The 17,091-nt window shown below is 41.2% G+C and overlaps 1 protein-coding gene across 1 annotated transcript in view; it reads right to left on the bottom strand.

Annotated features, from left to right (window-relative positions):
• The window catches only part of ATG5 (autophagy related 5), a 71,607-nt gene extending 55,829 nt beyond the window's left edge, over positions 1-15,778 (bottom strand). Inside the window, exons 1-4 of the mRNA XM_040059473.2 lie at positions 15,704-15,778; positions 14,885-15,037; positions 9,380-9,507; positions 1,471-1,549 (exon numbers count right to left, since the gene is read on the bottom strand). Of these exons, the coding sequence (XP_039915407.1) occupies positions 1,471-1,549; positions 9,380-9,507; positions 14,885-14,992 (315 nt within the window). The 5' untranslated portion in view covers positions 14,993-15,037; positions 15,704-15,778. The remainder of the gene's footprint in view (positions 1-1,470; positions 1,550-9,379; positions 9,508-14,884; positions 15,038-15,703) is intronic.
• Between the last annotated feature and the right edge of the window lie 1,313 nt (positions 15,779-17,091).

Here is a 17,091-nt window from a genome sequence, read left to right as displayed (position 1 = left end):
CTTTCAGTTATGTTTTGACTTAAGGATTCAGAGGGGTTTTATTTAAATAAACTTTCAGACTATATCAAAATAGGAAGAGAGATTATTCAGGTGCTATCTCCACAGCATTACGTTACTAAATTACATCAACTTTTAAAATAAAACTACCTTAGCTGTTAATTATTTCTGCTGATCTTTAATGTATACCTTTGAGAAAAACTAAAAGTAGCTGATCTTTTGGCAAGCACAAGGACATTAAAGTCAAACTTACGCTGTTGATTAAAAAGCACTGTGGTGCTGCAACTTAATTCTCAAGATGCCTCTACTTTGTGATGGCAACATCCTCACATTGCCACTGTTAATATCCCAGGGCTCTCAGAACACAACAATTAAACCATGATTTATGAAACTACACGCCTTACATTTTCTTCAGAACATTCTGAAGTTTCCTCATCCTAAGTCTCTGACATTTATCAGACAAGTGCAGCAATTACAATGGTTTCAAAAACATCCCCAGCTTCAGATCCATTAAGTCAGTTATTTTAAAAGTTTCAACATGTAGAAAAACATATCATAAGAACGTATGGTTTCAGTGTACACTTCCAAAAAGAATCAATTATTGTTGGAAAAAGTTTTTCTAACACACCTTTGAGAACTGTTGCAATGAAAACGTTCAACACATGTGCTTCCCAATACGTTTTCCATTTCACTCAAATTTCTCACACACTAAAGTCAAGCCTATTAATGTAGCGTTGTCCTTCAGATCAGTTTTCCTATTGCACTGTTTCTTTTACAATGGAGAAATTAACATTTCAAAGTTAAATATTATGATTTTAGTTGTGCTTTTGACTTCAAAACATATCTGGAATTATTGTCCCAGTGCATTTCATAGTATGCAAGAATCCTGCACCAAAGCTAACCCTGTTCAAGTTCCATTCTGAGCAAAGATCAGAAGTGCTGTTAAGTCATACCTAATGGGTTTACAATCCATAATCAAAACAATGTCTCTCCTGTGACTAAGCTGTCACAAGACCAAACTCATTTCACTCAGTTCCCTAAAAGTGACCAACATTAAGTACACCAGGATTCCCTGACTTCAAAGATTTCTATAGCATCTCATATCCATGCTCATATATGTCTAAAAGGACAAGCACTTCTTAATCTTCCCAATCTTCAGTCAACTCAAGCTAATAAATTAAAAACATAGAAAGTTCTTCTATCATCAGCCTCCTAACTTGAAACACAATTTTGTATTTTGAGATTATAATAGAATATTTTTTAACAGAAAGTCTTGTAAAAGCACACACAATCTCATAGAAAATAGCTGCAGATTTACACAAACCTTTAAATGCTTCCTGAACAATCGATAATCTCCCTTTCAAATCACACCATTCACATGCTTTATAATAGTTATGAAACCTTTTCCTAGCTTCCAAATGTCATGCAATCTCATGCTCACTTGTTCTTAAAATAGGGTCTATATCAATTTACCTTGAAATGAACCGTGATGCTCCAAGGAAGGGCTGTATTTGATGCATGGAGATCAAAGAGTAAACCAATTGGGTAATGCCTGAAAATTACAAGATATTAATTTAATATAGAAGCCATGCATTTAATTCTATGTATCACAGTTAACATACCTGCATTTACACACACACACAAAAATAGCTTTTTCACTACCACAATCAGCATTCTTTATTGCTTACTTAGAAAAGTTATACAGGCAAGTTTAGATTACTGACAAGCAGAATCAAGTCTGGAATGTACATGTTCAATATCTAAATCAGTGGTCTCCAAGCTGTGCCCACAAAACACTGCTACTTTTGCAACAGCCTTCAGTGGCCTACAGCTGCTTTGTGGAACCTTCGAAAACAATATTTTTAGTTAAAAAGCATCAGACCAGGAATAGCTAGTGTGACAGAAAAGCACACATGCTTTCAGATGCTTGAATGTCCTGGGTTTATACCACAATAACCCTTAACATCCTTTCCTTCCCCCAAATGACTGATATATCAGTGCAGAGAATAAGTATAAGAGTGAAAAAATTAAGTATCTGCAAAATGGCTGAAAGACAATAGATCAAGTCTATATCTTTACTATCAAGTTAAGAAGAATGAAAGGGGAGGAAAAATTAATTGGAGGTTTGTACTTCAATTGTATTCCAGATTAAAAGAGTTACACAAAAAGCTCGCCTCTGACAAATATTCACTTCCATCTCATAGCTTTCTCTCCTTTAAATTCATTAGAATATGGAACATATATCACACACACAAAACCTCCACAGGCACTGCAAAAAAAGCTCTTTATTCAGTTTTCTCATACACATATATTGGCAAGATTTTTGATTTTTTTTTTTTTTTTTTTTTTTTAAATTAAGCATACCAAGACCCATTCTCTTATCTTTCAAAAATCATAACCTTACTAGCTTTTCATCCTACAAAGACAGAAACACGTGCTGAACTGTAAAGTCAGTAGTTTCACTGAATTAAATGGGACTGATCACAGACCCAAGCACGTACATAAGTTCTGAAAGTCCCAAGAGTACTAACCAAGAGTGTTTCTGTAACAGCACCTGTGCCAAGCCATTTTCCAGACCGGTGAAACTCTCACACAACAGTGCTTTAGCACCCTCTACGGGTGAGCCACCCCAAAGCTAAGAGACATTCACCACAACACGAAAATAAAACCCAAAATACTACTACAACTCCTGAGCTTACAGGAATAAAAAGACGATGCATATCCAGATTTATCCTGATTCACTGCTAATGCTCAAGTTTCTACCATGAAGATTTTTTCCTATCAACTGCCAGTCATGTCCTAAACACTTAACTGAGATTCAAGCAAGCGTTCCATGAAAGAGTAGTTTTCTAGATGGGTTAAGTAACAAAAATTATACTTGATAATTAGATGAACACAAATTTTCAACATGAACAATGACTTCCAGTTACTTTCAATTTACACAACAAAACAGATAACTAAGAAAACAAAAACCACAACAAAAAAAACATACAAAAACTGCATCAGGTCTTGGCCTACATCTGTATTTTCTAATCAGTTAAGATTACAAAGTAAAGTTTATGTAATCAAATTTCTCCAGTAAAATCTCTGTGCTTTGCAGAGTTAATAGATGCCTGATTAAATGGTGCTTTGACCTTTCGTTTCCTGCTAATTTATGAACAGGAAGGGACAAGCATCCATCCAGTTCATACTAGAGAGCCACCTACACAGTTACCAGGACTAGAACACAACCCACACAAATGGGACAAAAAACTCCATTGAAAGCCATGTGCAAGTGCTCAGACAGGATGGAAACAAGCTGCAGGTGTCATCCCCTAGCATCTGCTGAAGAAACTACTCCAGCACACGACAACATTACTCAGGGAGAGCTCCTGAGAAAGGCTGCAGCTCTCCAGGTTTCAAGCTGCCATGAGAGCTTGGGACCTTTCCTGAGGGCTGGAACGGGCAGAGGAAATGTCCTTGCCTAGAAGAGGTGAACATTAGTGAGGACCTATGTCACCAAGCTAAGGAGCCGCAAGAAGTCAGGGGGCTGCACAGCATCAGGGAAGATATAGGGATTAATGGCATCTGCACCAAGATCTCACAGAGATGACAATCTGGAGACAAAGTGTCAGCAGTCATGGGAGTGGTCAGTGGGGACTCACAGGATGGGAAGGATCAGAGTTGTGTGAACTCTGGTGTTGAGGAATCGGTTCAGCGCCAGTAGCTCAGCGCCCAGCTGCACAGGGAGCTGCAGGTTGAGCTCTGGGTGACAGGAGCCCCAAGCAAGCGGCCAAAACTGATGCTGACCCTTTGCACAGGAAAGGGCATGAGGACCTGCAGCCCTGCCAGGTGACTGGACAGTCAGGGACACGGCAGGAGCCAATGGCACACAGTAAAAACCCCACACTATCACAGACTGTGAGGGTATAAAAGCCCAGGGGTTCCTTGGTTTGGGGTCCCTGCTCAGGGCCACCAGTTCAAGCTGTTATTCTGTTGTTACACCACGACTAAGGTCTTTTAGGGATCCAGATGCCTGAGGCTCTGCTATGGGGTCCAGCGGGTAAGGAAACCTTGTCTGACTGTGGGTGTGGGCTGTGTAGGCAGTCAAGCGAGGCACCCATCGGCTCCCTGGAGCCACCTGCTGCAAAGGGGCCTCAGTCCCAGCCCAGGTGATCCGAGCGTGTGACTGCCAGAGCAGCTCCTGCATGGACAGACAGAAAAGTCTCCTTAACCTCTGGCCAAGAAAGGACAGGCCTTCTCCAACCACTGGCAGTGCTTCAGTGTCAGACAAGAGGCTGGAAGTTATGAGGAAGCATCAGAGCTGTCTGAGCAGCACATCCACAGACAGAGAAAGCAGCTAATAGCACTATGAGACTCCATCCTACAGGGGACCCCATCTGCCCACTTCACTTCTTAAACTGCAGAGGTTTGCTGCTTGTTAAAACGTTGCAGACTGGCAACGGTGTCCTCTGTTTGGCTTATTAGGTCTTGCTGTTTACCCACAAAGGCACAAATTTTAAGTGCTGCAGCAGAACCCCTGAGAGTATCAAAAGTGACTCTACAAGTTTGAGGGGCAAGGAGGCATCTCCACAATTGTGCCATTAAAGGAGACAGGTTCAGAATGGCGTCTGCAGATCAGGAGCTGGTTATGCAGCTAGTGCAACAATGACTGACTTGGCTTTTACAGACATAGGATAGTCTTCGGGGATAACAGAAGGCTAGGGAGAGACGGAATCCACCTAAATCAGACAAAAGTATCCTTGCTTTAAGGTTGCCTAACCTGGTGAGAGCTTTAGACCATATACAACAGAAGTGTAAATAACAACCCACATATAAATAGAAATTAATGGACATGGGTGAACAGCAAGTGGTGAAAGGTGACAGCTACAAAGGAGATGTAAAAGTGATATAAGAAGGTAGAAGAGAGCCCACCACAAGTATCCACATAAGTGCACACAGCTTGGGAAACAAGCCGGAAAAACTAGAATTGCACATGCTCATGGAGAGTGTTGGGCTACCTGAGGTACAGTGAGACAGCTTGGACAACTGGAATACTGCTGTGGAAGGACAGACATAAGCTGCTTAGCAAAGGCAGACAGGGCAGATGAGGACAGAGGGTTGTCTTCCATGTCAGGGAGCAGCTTAGATGTATGAAACTTATTGGACAGACAACAGGTTGGTGGAGTTCCTGTGGTTCAGGAACAGAGGAGCAACTACAAAGGGCAACAGATCACGCAATCCAGGTATCATGGGTTAGCACAATTTCGTTTTAGAAATGTGAAATGTTTTTTCCCTGCCCTGACCATGCAGTAGTTTGGGGGGGCGGAGGACAAGGACCTATCAAAAAGCTGGCCGAGATATTGGTAGCTTAGCTGAACAATGCGAAATGTCAATACAACTTTGGAGGGGACCTTTAAAACTAATCTGCTGTTGATGGGTCTCTCTCTCTCGCTTTGGAAATCAGCCATGAGGTGACATCGTGGGCGGTGGGCGGCCCTGGGTCAGGCTCTGCTGCCCCTCTGGGCAGCCAGGCCGGGCCCAGCCGGGCCTCTGAGGGCCGCTGCCTGCACAGGGAGGGCCTGGGCCGGCTGAGCCCCTTTCCTCCGCTTGCCGGCAGGGAAGAGAGGCAGCTGCAGCTTGGCAGTGCTGGCCACGTGCTCAGACCGTGGCAGAAAGGGCCAAAACACGGCCCAGCTTAATCGCCGCTGGCAGCAGAGAAAGAAAGCCTGCAGCTCCGTAACAACTCTGAGCTGAGCCACCCTGGATCAGACCGAGGGGTGGAAAAAAGGACATCTACCAGCTTCTTCCATCAGCACAGCTTTGCATTTTTCTTTTCCTTCAGCTTCTACAGCCGGGTGCCCAGGCAGATTTAACCCATTCTTAGTAACACAAAACTTTTAAAGCACAATTCTTCCTTGAGAGAAAGAAGAAAGAAAACAAAGGGTACATAAAAACAGACACTGCATGAAGTCATTTAGATTAGAAGTAAAAGAACTAATAATATTGGAATAAGATTGAAGAAGTGGACATTTTTAACTGGACTTTTTTCTAAGGTAAATTATAGAGAAATGAACTGTTCTTTGTAGCATCTTAGTATCGTTGGGTAGAATGCTATTCTAATCAAAATTAAGGACTGATGTAATTGAGATTTATTCGGGAACTTTAAAGCCCCTGCTCCTGGGTTAAAAGGAGGTCTCAGCCTTTGAGACAAAGATGATTTTAGACTAGAAAAAGTATTCGTAAATAGTGCCCCAGATACACTGAAAGCTTTGCTGATAGAACATCACAGTCTGCGAAAACTCTGAGCAGCAGCAGATGTGTGACATTGGGAGCACTGGACTATTTTGTCTTGCAGCAAACGTCTTCATAAAGTTTTAGAGAGGCTCTTCTCCTAAAATGTTATGAGTGGTTATGTCTAAATAGTGAAACTGACTGAAAATCCTAAGCTGTGTTTTTTCTTTGTTGTTCAATAAGAAAGTTAATAGTCTGTAAAAGGAGAGAAGCGTGTTTTAAAGTGTAATTGTGTTTTAGTTTAAGTGTAATTGTGTTTTTCTTATTTCTCAAGTTTTTTTTTCCCTTTCATTCTTAGAGTGTATGTTAATAAAATTATTTTTGTTCATTTTTAAGCTTAAGCCTACTTTAGTTTTTTTTCTCCTAATCTCTCCCTCCCACAATAAGAGAATAAATGCTAAACCCCTACACCAAGTGAGAAAATAGGTAAGTCTTTTTTAGACAACTCAGTAAGTATCTACATCACAGATCCTGCTTCCTGTTAATCTCTCACATCTGCTGGAAAAGCAACAAAGCAGGACACAAGTAGTCAAGATTTCTTGATACAGATACTAGATGAACCAGAGATAACCCAAAGCTGAGTCTGTTACTTACCTGTTAAGACAAAAGAGTTGTGATAATCAGTGGCAGCTTTAGCTGCAGTGACCATGAAATGGCAGCGTTAAAATTCCTGGAGAAAGAACAGTAGGCAGAATACAGACTTTTGACTGAATTTTTCATCTCCTCCTGGTGCCCCTGCACAGTTCAGACTCAGCCATATCAGACGCATCACTGGACAACACTTTCAGTCCTTCACCCGCAGCCAGAGCACTGAACCTATGCTATATTAAGAGAAATGCAGGTGTAGAAGGAACATTCCTCCTGTTGCAAGACATCAAACTTCCAGCTCTTCCAAATCTTAGGAGACTGTTGCCTGCATCTCCTTCAGTGTGGTTGTAGTTAGTCTTCTGTAGCTGCAGGATGGTGTGAAGTTTGATCTATTTCCTTCTGTAGTCTCTAATGCTGCACAGTCTGATAAGCTCCTCCTGAAAGTTCTCACCTTGGTGACACAGACCCTCCCACAGCACACAGCTTCTGGAGGCAAAAAATCCATCTTCCTCTACCCCAACACTCTCAGCAGGACAAGGAACCCAGGCCCATATAACTCCAGGCCTGGAGAGCTTCATTCTCTTTTAAGAACTTGACCCATGTAGTGCAGAGCCTGAAGTTGAAACTATATTTCAGACTTCCTCCAAAATCTCACAGGAAAATGGAAGAGCTGCATCTCAACAGATACAGACTTCATCCCAACTAGGCAGAAACTGCACAGACTGTAAGCAGTAAGACCTCACAGGACAAAGTAAGTAATTAGAATAAGCAATATTATTAACAAGTCCTATTTGATTCTGAATGCACAAGTCATAGCTAAAAAGATTAAACATTAATGCCCACTATTCTTTCTCTACCAGCTACTACCTCAATCTAATTCTCAGTTCTGGTCTTCCCCAGAAGAAGCTTTGGGTCTTTATGGAATTACCATTCTCCTAAAATACTGGTTTACAAATAGCACTTTCCTTAGAAAAGCACCTTCCACCAAAATCAGTGGAGCTGTTCCTGGCAGAATAGGCTTAGTTTTTCTGAAAGATGAGAGTCTTAATTAGCAGATCATCATTACACGATTTATTTTCATTTCTACCTTCAATGAATTTAATAACTCTTCACTTAATTTTATTAATTTATTAATTTATTGACTTATATTGTACAGTTATTTTTTTAATTCTCGTTTAAACATCATGGCATTTGAAAACTTACTGAAAACACAGATCTATTTTCAGTTGAAGTACAAAGCCTTGCTTTCCTTTCTTGTTACAACTTCAGTGAAAACTAGTTTTCTCCCAATACTTACCTGGGATTATGAACACACTAGGATAAATGTAGTACCTTGCTATTTATTTAGGTAGTCTCCATGACTCAACATTACTATGGCACATAAGACACCATTTCTTGTTAAATTCCACACACATAATTTATTTAGATGTCTAAAGCTGGTCTTGCCAGTCAGTTATAATAAAAGTTTAAAGAGATTGTTTTTATGGGTTTCTATTTACATATTTTCATGGTTTACACTAGGTTGGTCTCAAAGAAATAAAAGACTAGAAGAGCTCTACTGCATCACCAAATCTACAGGGACTCCATGATGTGATGCTTGCTAATCACAAGACAATCCAGGTTCAGTAAGATTTTAAAAATCACTAGTTTTCCTTCCTATGAAGATACAAGAAATAATAGGAGAAAAAAAAAAATCTCTTCATGATTCAAAATACTAAATACCTTCTGGAGGGCTGATACTATCTATACAGAACCAGCAAACATTCTCAAAATATTTTCTTTAAAACTCTTTAACAGCAGAAGTAGAAAACCTATGAAAAGTATTTATGAAAATTAATTAAATAAAACAGTATCAGTCCAAGTCCCTAACCTCTCACAAAAAACCCCAACAAACTAAAACCCCAAAAGAAGATCGTTTTAATAGACAATAGGACAAAATAAAAAAAATAAAAAAATCAACACCAATTAGTTCAGTAAACTTGAACTAATTTAATTCAACAAATGTTTGCAGATCATATTAGATTTTTACAGTGCCAGCACAGATTACACCAGTGAAGAGTGAAGGCTACTCATGTTTTATTATCATCATGCACATAAGCTATTTGCAAACAAAAATTTGCACTCTAGAAATACTACTTCCTATCTGCATTACTAGACATCTTTTAGGAAGGTGGAATATGTTAAAAGGAAGATTTATTTGGCAATTCTACTGTAAGCAATGGTAAAGCCAAAACCACAGGCATTCTGAATTATGGTAACAACAAGAACAAAACCAGTAAGTGCAGCACAACACCTGTCTCATGCATACAGTGCAAAAAACAAGCAGAATAATAAAAAAATATGTTCAACATTTAACCTTCTTTTGTTTTTCCCCAAAAACATGCATTTCTTACCCTCCTCCTCTTTTGCCATCTTTGAAACCCAAGGGAGTGATTACTTTAGGAAGACTACTGAGACTGTGCTGAGCCTGGGAACTCGCTACATGATAAACTGCATAAAGTACAAAGTTCAATAAACTCACCATTTCAGTGGTGTACCTTCGTATTCAAACCATATTTCGCTAACTTCCTCTTGTCTCATAACTTTCTGAAAGTGTTTCTTCACTTTGTCTGTTACCAGTGTCAAGTAGCTTATCCTTGGCAAAAGCAACTGAAAAAAAATTATAGAAGCTTTAAGTGTAAGTAAAATACACTAAACTAGCAAAAATCTGTAACAAGTATGCATTTTAATAACCAAAATTCAGTTAGCATTCTCTTCTTCCCCTTTAAAGTAAGAGGTCTTTTAGACAGTTTACTTTTTAATGGTCAATGGAAGGCTACAAAATGAAGTACTCAGAAGATGCAGAATAGCAGTATCCAAGATATTGAACACCAAAAAAAGTAAAAAATATTAAGTCCTTGATTCTTTCGGGGGGGGGGGGGGGGGGTGGGGGGGGGGGGTGTGAGCAGAAACCAGTGGACTTCAATTTCTGCTTTTCTATATTTAAATAATGAAGCTTTAAACATTTTTTCATATGAACACCTAGGAAGAGATTCTAATTCCTTATTGAAAAGAATGCGCAACTGTGTATCAGTTTCAAAATGGAAATTCCTACACCAGGAAAAAACAAACAAACAAAACCAATGAAAAATAGATGCTTAAGGGTTTGGTTTCCAAGTGTTTTGTACTTCTAGTAGCTGGCAATTTCCATTTTCTTTGCACTGGGTTTGCCCATTCAACCTATTAGTCAAGACTACTATTCCACTATTTAACCTTCACCCAGCTACTAAAATCAGAAAGAAAACTGTAAATATTTTATGAGTTGAAACAAGAAACACTCTTACAGCTTTGTCATATACTATCTTCTTTTCTCAAGTGTATACTACCCAAATCAGAACAGTGTGCTATTTTTTATTGCAACACCTTCCCTACCACCTTTTTTTTTTTGAAGTGCACAGGAGTAGCTAAGCACTCTGTATCAATCAGTGAATTGACTGATAACTGTGTGGCTCATTTTCTAGAGATGAATCAATCCCCAAGCATTAACAAACAATGCTTTTCAGTATCTCACTGAGTAAAGACTAACCTCCCCGTAAAATATCAATTCACTCTAGAGCAGACATTTTAAATTAATAGTATCCATCCTGTAATGGGTTTAAGGTATATATAGGTTATATTTTGTATGTTTAGAGAAACATTTGTTTCCCAGTGTTCCTCATAACCAGTGTTGTTTCTTAAAGTATTTTCTTTACAGTATATGAATAATGCCAAGCCCTAAGTGAATGTCTATGGTACAGACATCCCAAACCATGTAAGGATATATTTTGCCTGAGAGAAAACTTGATCTCTGCTGCAACATTCTTCCAGAATTCCTCCAATAATTATACCACACTTTGATATAAAAATCAGATAATATTTTGGCCATGATACTACAATTTGTAAATATCCAATTAATAAAGAAGTATGGAGAGTATGTCAGGTTCCTGGAAGAACAGATTAATCTTCTTGATAATGCCGTATTAGGTTATATCTAAATTTAAATGACACAGCTAAATTTTACAATTTTATAAAATTACATAAGGCCAAGTCTCCCCACTATCACAGTCATCATGTCAGTTAACACTCCATTTTCATGTGCCATATGGTTTTCTTTTTCCAACTGCTGCTCTTATTACCATCATCACACTGTTTCTACCTGCTTTCATAGGAGCAATGTAACCAAAACACAGCCTTCATTTTTAAAAGGCAAACAAAATTCAATGAAGTTATGTACATATTAAAGTAAGAATTGTTTGGCACTTTAATGACTTGAATGACAACATTAACTTATCCTTTATTTACCTAATTCCACATATCTTCACTGATTGTTCTTGAGACAATACAGTCCAGGCTATACCAATCAAACCCACATATTTTTGGTAATAATTTCATGTTATTTCTGCACAGTTAAATTAATGCTGGTGTACTCTGATGAGACTTACTAGGACTCTTACAAAAGCCAATTTTCAGCATGTTGCATGTAGCACAGCCATGTTAGAAATTATGAATATATTAAAGCATGGTTAATTGCAACTGTGTTTCACATAACTCTTTAAACTGCATAACTTCCTCTGTAAAATATTCTACTTCGGTTTATATTGTGAAAGAACAACCCAGTTTCTACTTCAACACAATTGGAGAACACAGACAATAACCAAACAGCTTTCAACTGAATTTAACACAACGTGGCCAGCACTCTCAAAAGGTTTCAACCAAAACTGTACCATTGTACAAAACCTAACAGTTAATCAGGTTAACAGGAATTACCTGTTTTTCAGAGATGCTGAGCATTCGTAGAACCTACTGAACTCTTTGGTCCCCCAGCTCTTTTACTTTGATATAGTTATCCCCTTCCATAGGAGAAACTAAAGGATCCAATTCTACCACTTTTCTAGCTTTAATTATGTTAGAGATTTACAAGTATACTAAATCTGTTAAGTGAGATCTTTAAGAGCAGTTTAAACACATTTTTACCTTATTACCCCTTTTAATATCCCTTCCTCACCCATTGAAAGATAACAAATAAGATCATGAGTTCTCGTCATTAAATTAAGAAAAGTACATCTCCAAATACATCACCAAGCAGAATAAATCCTCGCAGCCATCCCTAAATGTCATCCCCAAAAATTACACAAACCACAACACCTTCCTTCTTAATATTATTTATTGCTATGGCATTTAATCATAATAACCAGGAATGTTTTCTTATTAACCAGGTTAAATGAAATACAAAGAACTCCTAATGCCTAACTATATGCTTGCAATATAACCGTGTAAAGAGTACCTCTCCAGGTATAGCCACAGAGTTTGTTGCAGAGCATGCAGTAGTTTTACATGCAAAGCACTAAACCAGAAAAATTATAGATTTAACAAGAACTGGACTGCTCTGATCACTAAAGTGTCGAGGGAGATGTAACAAAACATCCCAATGTGGAATGGCTTCACGTTGCTCTCTCCTACAGATATCTTAACAAAATAATACTTTCAACAGCAAGCAAGCCAAAGAGTGGTCCTGTTAAAGACCAGTCCCTTGGGCAGAGCATCGTTCTAAGTCTGTATCCTGCTGCAATTTTGTCCTTTATACATCTGACAAGTCTCAGCCAGTGAGTCTCTACTTTCTGTATACTTCTCTCATCCCTTTCTTTCTAACTGTTGCTTGCACCAAGAGACAAGCAGCATATAATTTTTAAATAAAATGCATAACAATTTTAGGATGAGAGAAAAATCAGATAAATCAGCAACAATAGTAGTTCAAGCAAACTGTTCCTAAATACGCTGTCACTCAAAACACAAGCATCTGCATTAAACACTCCAAAGAAAATTGATGTATCCATTTCTAGCACAACAGCAGAAACCTACCCTACACGACTATAGTAAGACACAGGACAGTGTTTTACCAGAGCTGCCCATGTCACCACTTTATGTCACCACTCACTCTTCCCAAAAGATAGACAAGTTAATTTTAAATTACTTGTTCTACCCCTCTGCAGTGCCAGGAGGTGATACACACATGCTTCAACTCCTGTGCTGCACTAAACCATCTGGCAGACAAGGCTCTCCTGTCACACCACTCACAAAACCCAAAATTCATCCCACAGACTCTGAGTGTTTTTTCTAATCCCTTGCCCTCCAAGTCTATGTCATCCTTTATCTTCATAAATCAAGTTCCTCAGAGCAGAATCCTTTATCCTCTCTCAACTTAATGATGCCTGCATTTCCTTCCCATGCAGTCTTTCCATGTACGAAAGGCAGCCTGGAATACAGAGGCTGTATCTATACTAACAAGTAAGAGGAGACATGTAAAGCTAAAGAGCTGGTGTCAAGGGCTCAAAATGTTAACTACGTATACTTTTCCACTTTACCCATAATCTTAGGTATTTTGATGTTCTTTTACTTTGATTTAGCTCAAGTTTGCTCCCATATACCAAATTAGCAGCTGAAGCCCATCTGCTGCTTCAGCTTCACATGAAAATGATTCAGCCCATAGGCTGTGATGCCAACCTGGGCACAGGAAGTGGAAAGGATGAAGACTTATTTCATATGCACTCCAGATCTGAACAAAAACATCAATGCAAACACACTCTGAAACTATCAGAGCTATACCATGACTTAAAACCTTCACTGCTATTCTGCCTTCTACTATTATAAATCCTTGGTCCCTCCAAAGACACTGTATTACATGAACTGAAAAATGAAGAAGCTAAAATTTTAGAACTGTCATTTGTGAGTAACCACATTTTGAAGAAAGAAAGAATTAAGCATTGAGAATTTTTGTGCACACTTTACATGGAATAAATAGAAGAAATCCTATGACCTTAAAACCATTTCCTTGACTTAGAAAGCTGGCCACACCACAAGGATAACATGGTTTCATGGTTCCCATGCCAATGTTAAACAAATCAAGGCTGTACACTTCTAAACTTAAACTCATACCTTTCACAACTCTTACACAAAGTACGCAAACATATTTTAACTCGTATGTATAATTTAAAGTCTGAGACTTTTAGGTGGCTTAAATGCATTTGGCAATAGGTCAACAAATATGAAATAAAGTGCTTATCTTTTACCAGTGATGAAACTAAAATATACAAAGATGAGCAGTATTATTGCTGAACAAAAAGCACTAATAGTTTATTCGGCTTCAAAATAACACAAGCAAATGAGAAACCGATGACACAAAGATGCTACTGAACACAGCAAAAAAAAATTCTATCCAGTGTGGAATGGGATAAGACTTAAGAATTTCAGAACCCCATAAAAACTAAAAGTTCAAGATTTCCCTCCCATATACTTGTTGCATTTCAAATTTGCAATTCACTGAATCAGCTAACATTCTTTCTCAATTACATGTCTATTAGGCGCTGAAAGAATGAAAACTGATGAGAACACTATAAATAAACACATCATTATAGAAGGCATGTTACAACTCAAATACGCTCATCATCCCTTTTTTAAAATCAGCTAGCAATCCTGTTCAGGCAGTGTTCTGTTTAGCATTATAGTTGCTTTCCTTATTTCTGAGCTAGATCTCTCATGGCTGGTGGACTTTAAAGAAAAGAAAATGAGCAGAAGTCATCCACAGAGCCAGCGTTCATTAGGAGTTTATGTTGCAGAGGTGACCAACCCTAATGTTTAGGATTTCATAAGTCTGACTAAATTATTTCTGCTTTAACAGAAGTTCTCTCCCTTTGACTGCTCATTATCCAAGAACATACAAATTTACATCTAGCCTCCTCTTTTATCTCATCACTCGCTAAGAATTTTTTCAAAGATCTTAATTAATTATTTGTGATAAGTTTCTCTCACTAGTGAAACAAGCCTGAAGTTTTCCACTTGCTGTGAAGAAAGTCACACAGCATAGTTATATGTTTACTTTCAGAAGCTACCAGGAATAAGAAGAAAATAAGTGGATTTTTTTCACAACATGCAGTAGTACACGTGATGAGAATGAAGGAAACAAACATAATCACGACCTTGGACTATTTGTGACTCCCTTTGTCATACTCACATAGTAGGGCTCAGCTTCCCTTTCAGTTATCTCATCCTGATACAAAGTGAAACAGGTCGGTATTCGCCCAAACCACACATCTCGAAGTACATCTTTATCATCTGTCATTCTTCCAATGGACAGCGAAGCACATGTAGATCAATGTTTCTTCAGCTACAAATGTAACCCATTCCCCCCATCCCCCCCCAAAAAAAAAAAAGTCAGGAGTACTGCAAATAAGATACATCTTGTTAAAGGTTTTCCCATAACTACGCTCCTGCAGGCTAACCAACGCTGTCACCGGAGCGTTAAAAGCATCACTTGGTACAAAGAACTACAAACAGACGGTGGATAAGGAGTGAAACGTAAATGAGCGTTTCCTAAGGCTGCATCCCGCCCCAGCCGCAGAGCCAAAAGGTCCTCTCCCGTTACCGCCCCGCAGCCCTCGGCACCCCGAGAGGCCCCGGTCCGCAGACGGGGGGGCGAGAACACCGAAACGAGCCGGGAGGCGGGGACCGGCCCGGGGGTCACCGAGGCCGCACGACGGGCCCCAGCATCGCCCAGCGCCGCGCCCAGACCACGGGGCGTCCGGGGCCCGGCCAGGCCCCGCGGGCTCTGTCTCCCTGTCCGTCCGTCTGTCCGTTCACCTCCCTCCCTCCCTGCCGGCAGCCGCCCGAGGTGAATCCGCTGCGCTTCCCGCCCCACGGGGCCGGACCGGGAAGCGCAGCGGCGGCAGCTCCAGGCGCGCTGTCCCGGGCAGCGGCCGGGCCCGGGGCAGCCCCGCTCGGGCAGCACCCCGAGGGGCCGGGGCCAGGGCCGGGGCCGGGGCCGGGCCGTTACCTCTGTCGCGACCGGCGACACCCGCCCGCCCGCGCGCGGGGCAGGAACTGAGCGGCGGCCGCGCCCCCGCCGAGGCCACGCCCCCGCGCACGCGCCGCCCGCCGCGGGGCTTCCGCCCGGCCCGCGCGCCCGCCCCCGCCGGCGCCGGAAGCCGGAAGCGGCGGGGCGGGCCCGGGGCGGGCCCGGGACGGGCTGGGTGCGGTGGGCGGTCTCGCCGCTGCTCGTGGGGCCGGTCCCGAGCCGCTCCGAGAGCGCTATGGGTGCTGCTGCGGCAGCAATGGAGGCCGAGAGCCGCAGGGCCGCAGCTGTACTGGACCCGCTCCTGAGGCATGGGCGGGGTCGCTCAGCCGATGGACCGCGCGTTTGAAGATTTTGAGCGCTTAATCTCTCTGTTTTCTCTTACCCGATTGTTCTTTTTCGTACTTCCCCAAGCAAGTAATCATAGCACCAAGCCTCACAGAGTTCAAGGAGCGTTTGGACAAAGCTTTCAGGCACATCGTGTGACTTTATGGGGTGTCTGCGCAGGGCCAGGAGTTGGACTCGATGGGTCCCTTCTAACTCAGAATATTCTGTGACTTTTTCTGTAGTAGATCTTACCCACTGTGACAGATGGAGCAAGTCCAGAGGAGGCCACAAAGTTGATACGAGGGCTGGAGCCCCTCCCCTACATAAGACAAGCTGAGAAAGGTGGGGCTGAACGGCCTGGGGAAGAGAAGGTTGTGTGAGGACCTCATGGCAACCTTCCAGTATCTGAAGTAGCCTACTGGGAAGCCAAAAAGGCACTCTAGTCAGGAACTGTAGTGATAGGACAAGGAAGAATGGGTACAAAATGAAAGATGGGAAATTTAGTTAGGGTATTAGGAAGAAATTCCTTACTGTGAGGGCAATGAGGCACTAGAATAGGTTGCTCAGGGAGGTTGTGGGTGCCCCAGCCTGGCAGTGTTCAATGCCAGGTTGGATAAGGCCTTGATCAACCTGGTCCAGAGGGACTTGTTCTTGCCCGTGGCAGGGCAGACTGGGACTAGATAACATTTAAGATCCCTCCCAACCCTTCATGTTCTGTAATTTTGTGATTATATACCATACTCCATGAGGAGTACCCGTTGCTGCCAGTGACACCTCTTGCATACCAAAGCATCGTTCTGGATTGGTTTTTATCAACTCAGTAGGGACAAGTTCACAGTGAATTCCACCTCTCCTACAATGCTGTCACTCTGCAAATCCCCATCTCGGTGTCCTACAACTGTAGGAGTGCAGGGGAAGATCAGCACCGGTGGCAGGGGACATAACTCCCAAGGAAGATGTGTATCCTATTGTGCTACACACTAGCAGTTGTCAAAGCTGGGTTGTTCCGTGGCGCGGTGTACAACCGCAGCGAACATCCCAGA

The sequence above is a fragment of the Hirundo rustica genome, chromosome 3 (genome assembly GCF_015227805.2).
Source record: "Hirundo rustica isolate bHirRus1 chromosome 3, bHirRus1.pri.v3, whole genome shotgun sequence".
Lineage (NCBI taxonomy): Eukaryota > Metazoa > Chordata > Aves > Passeriformes > Hirundinidae > Hirundo > Hirundo rustica.
Note: the sequence above shows the minus strand (reverse complement) of the source record. Positions and strands in the feature narration are given on the sequence as shown.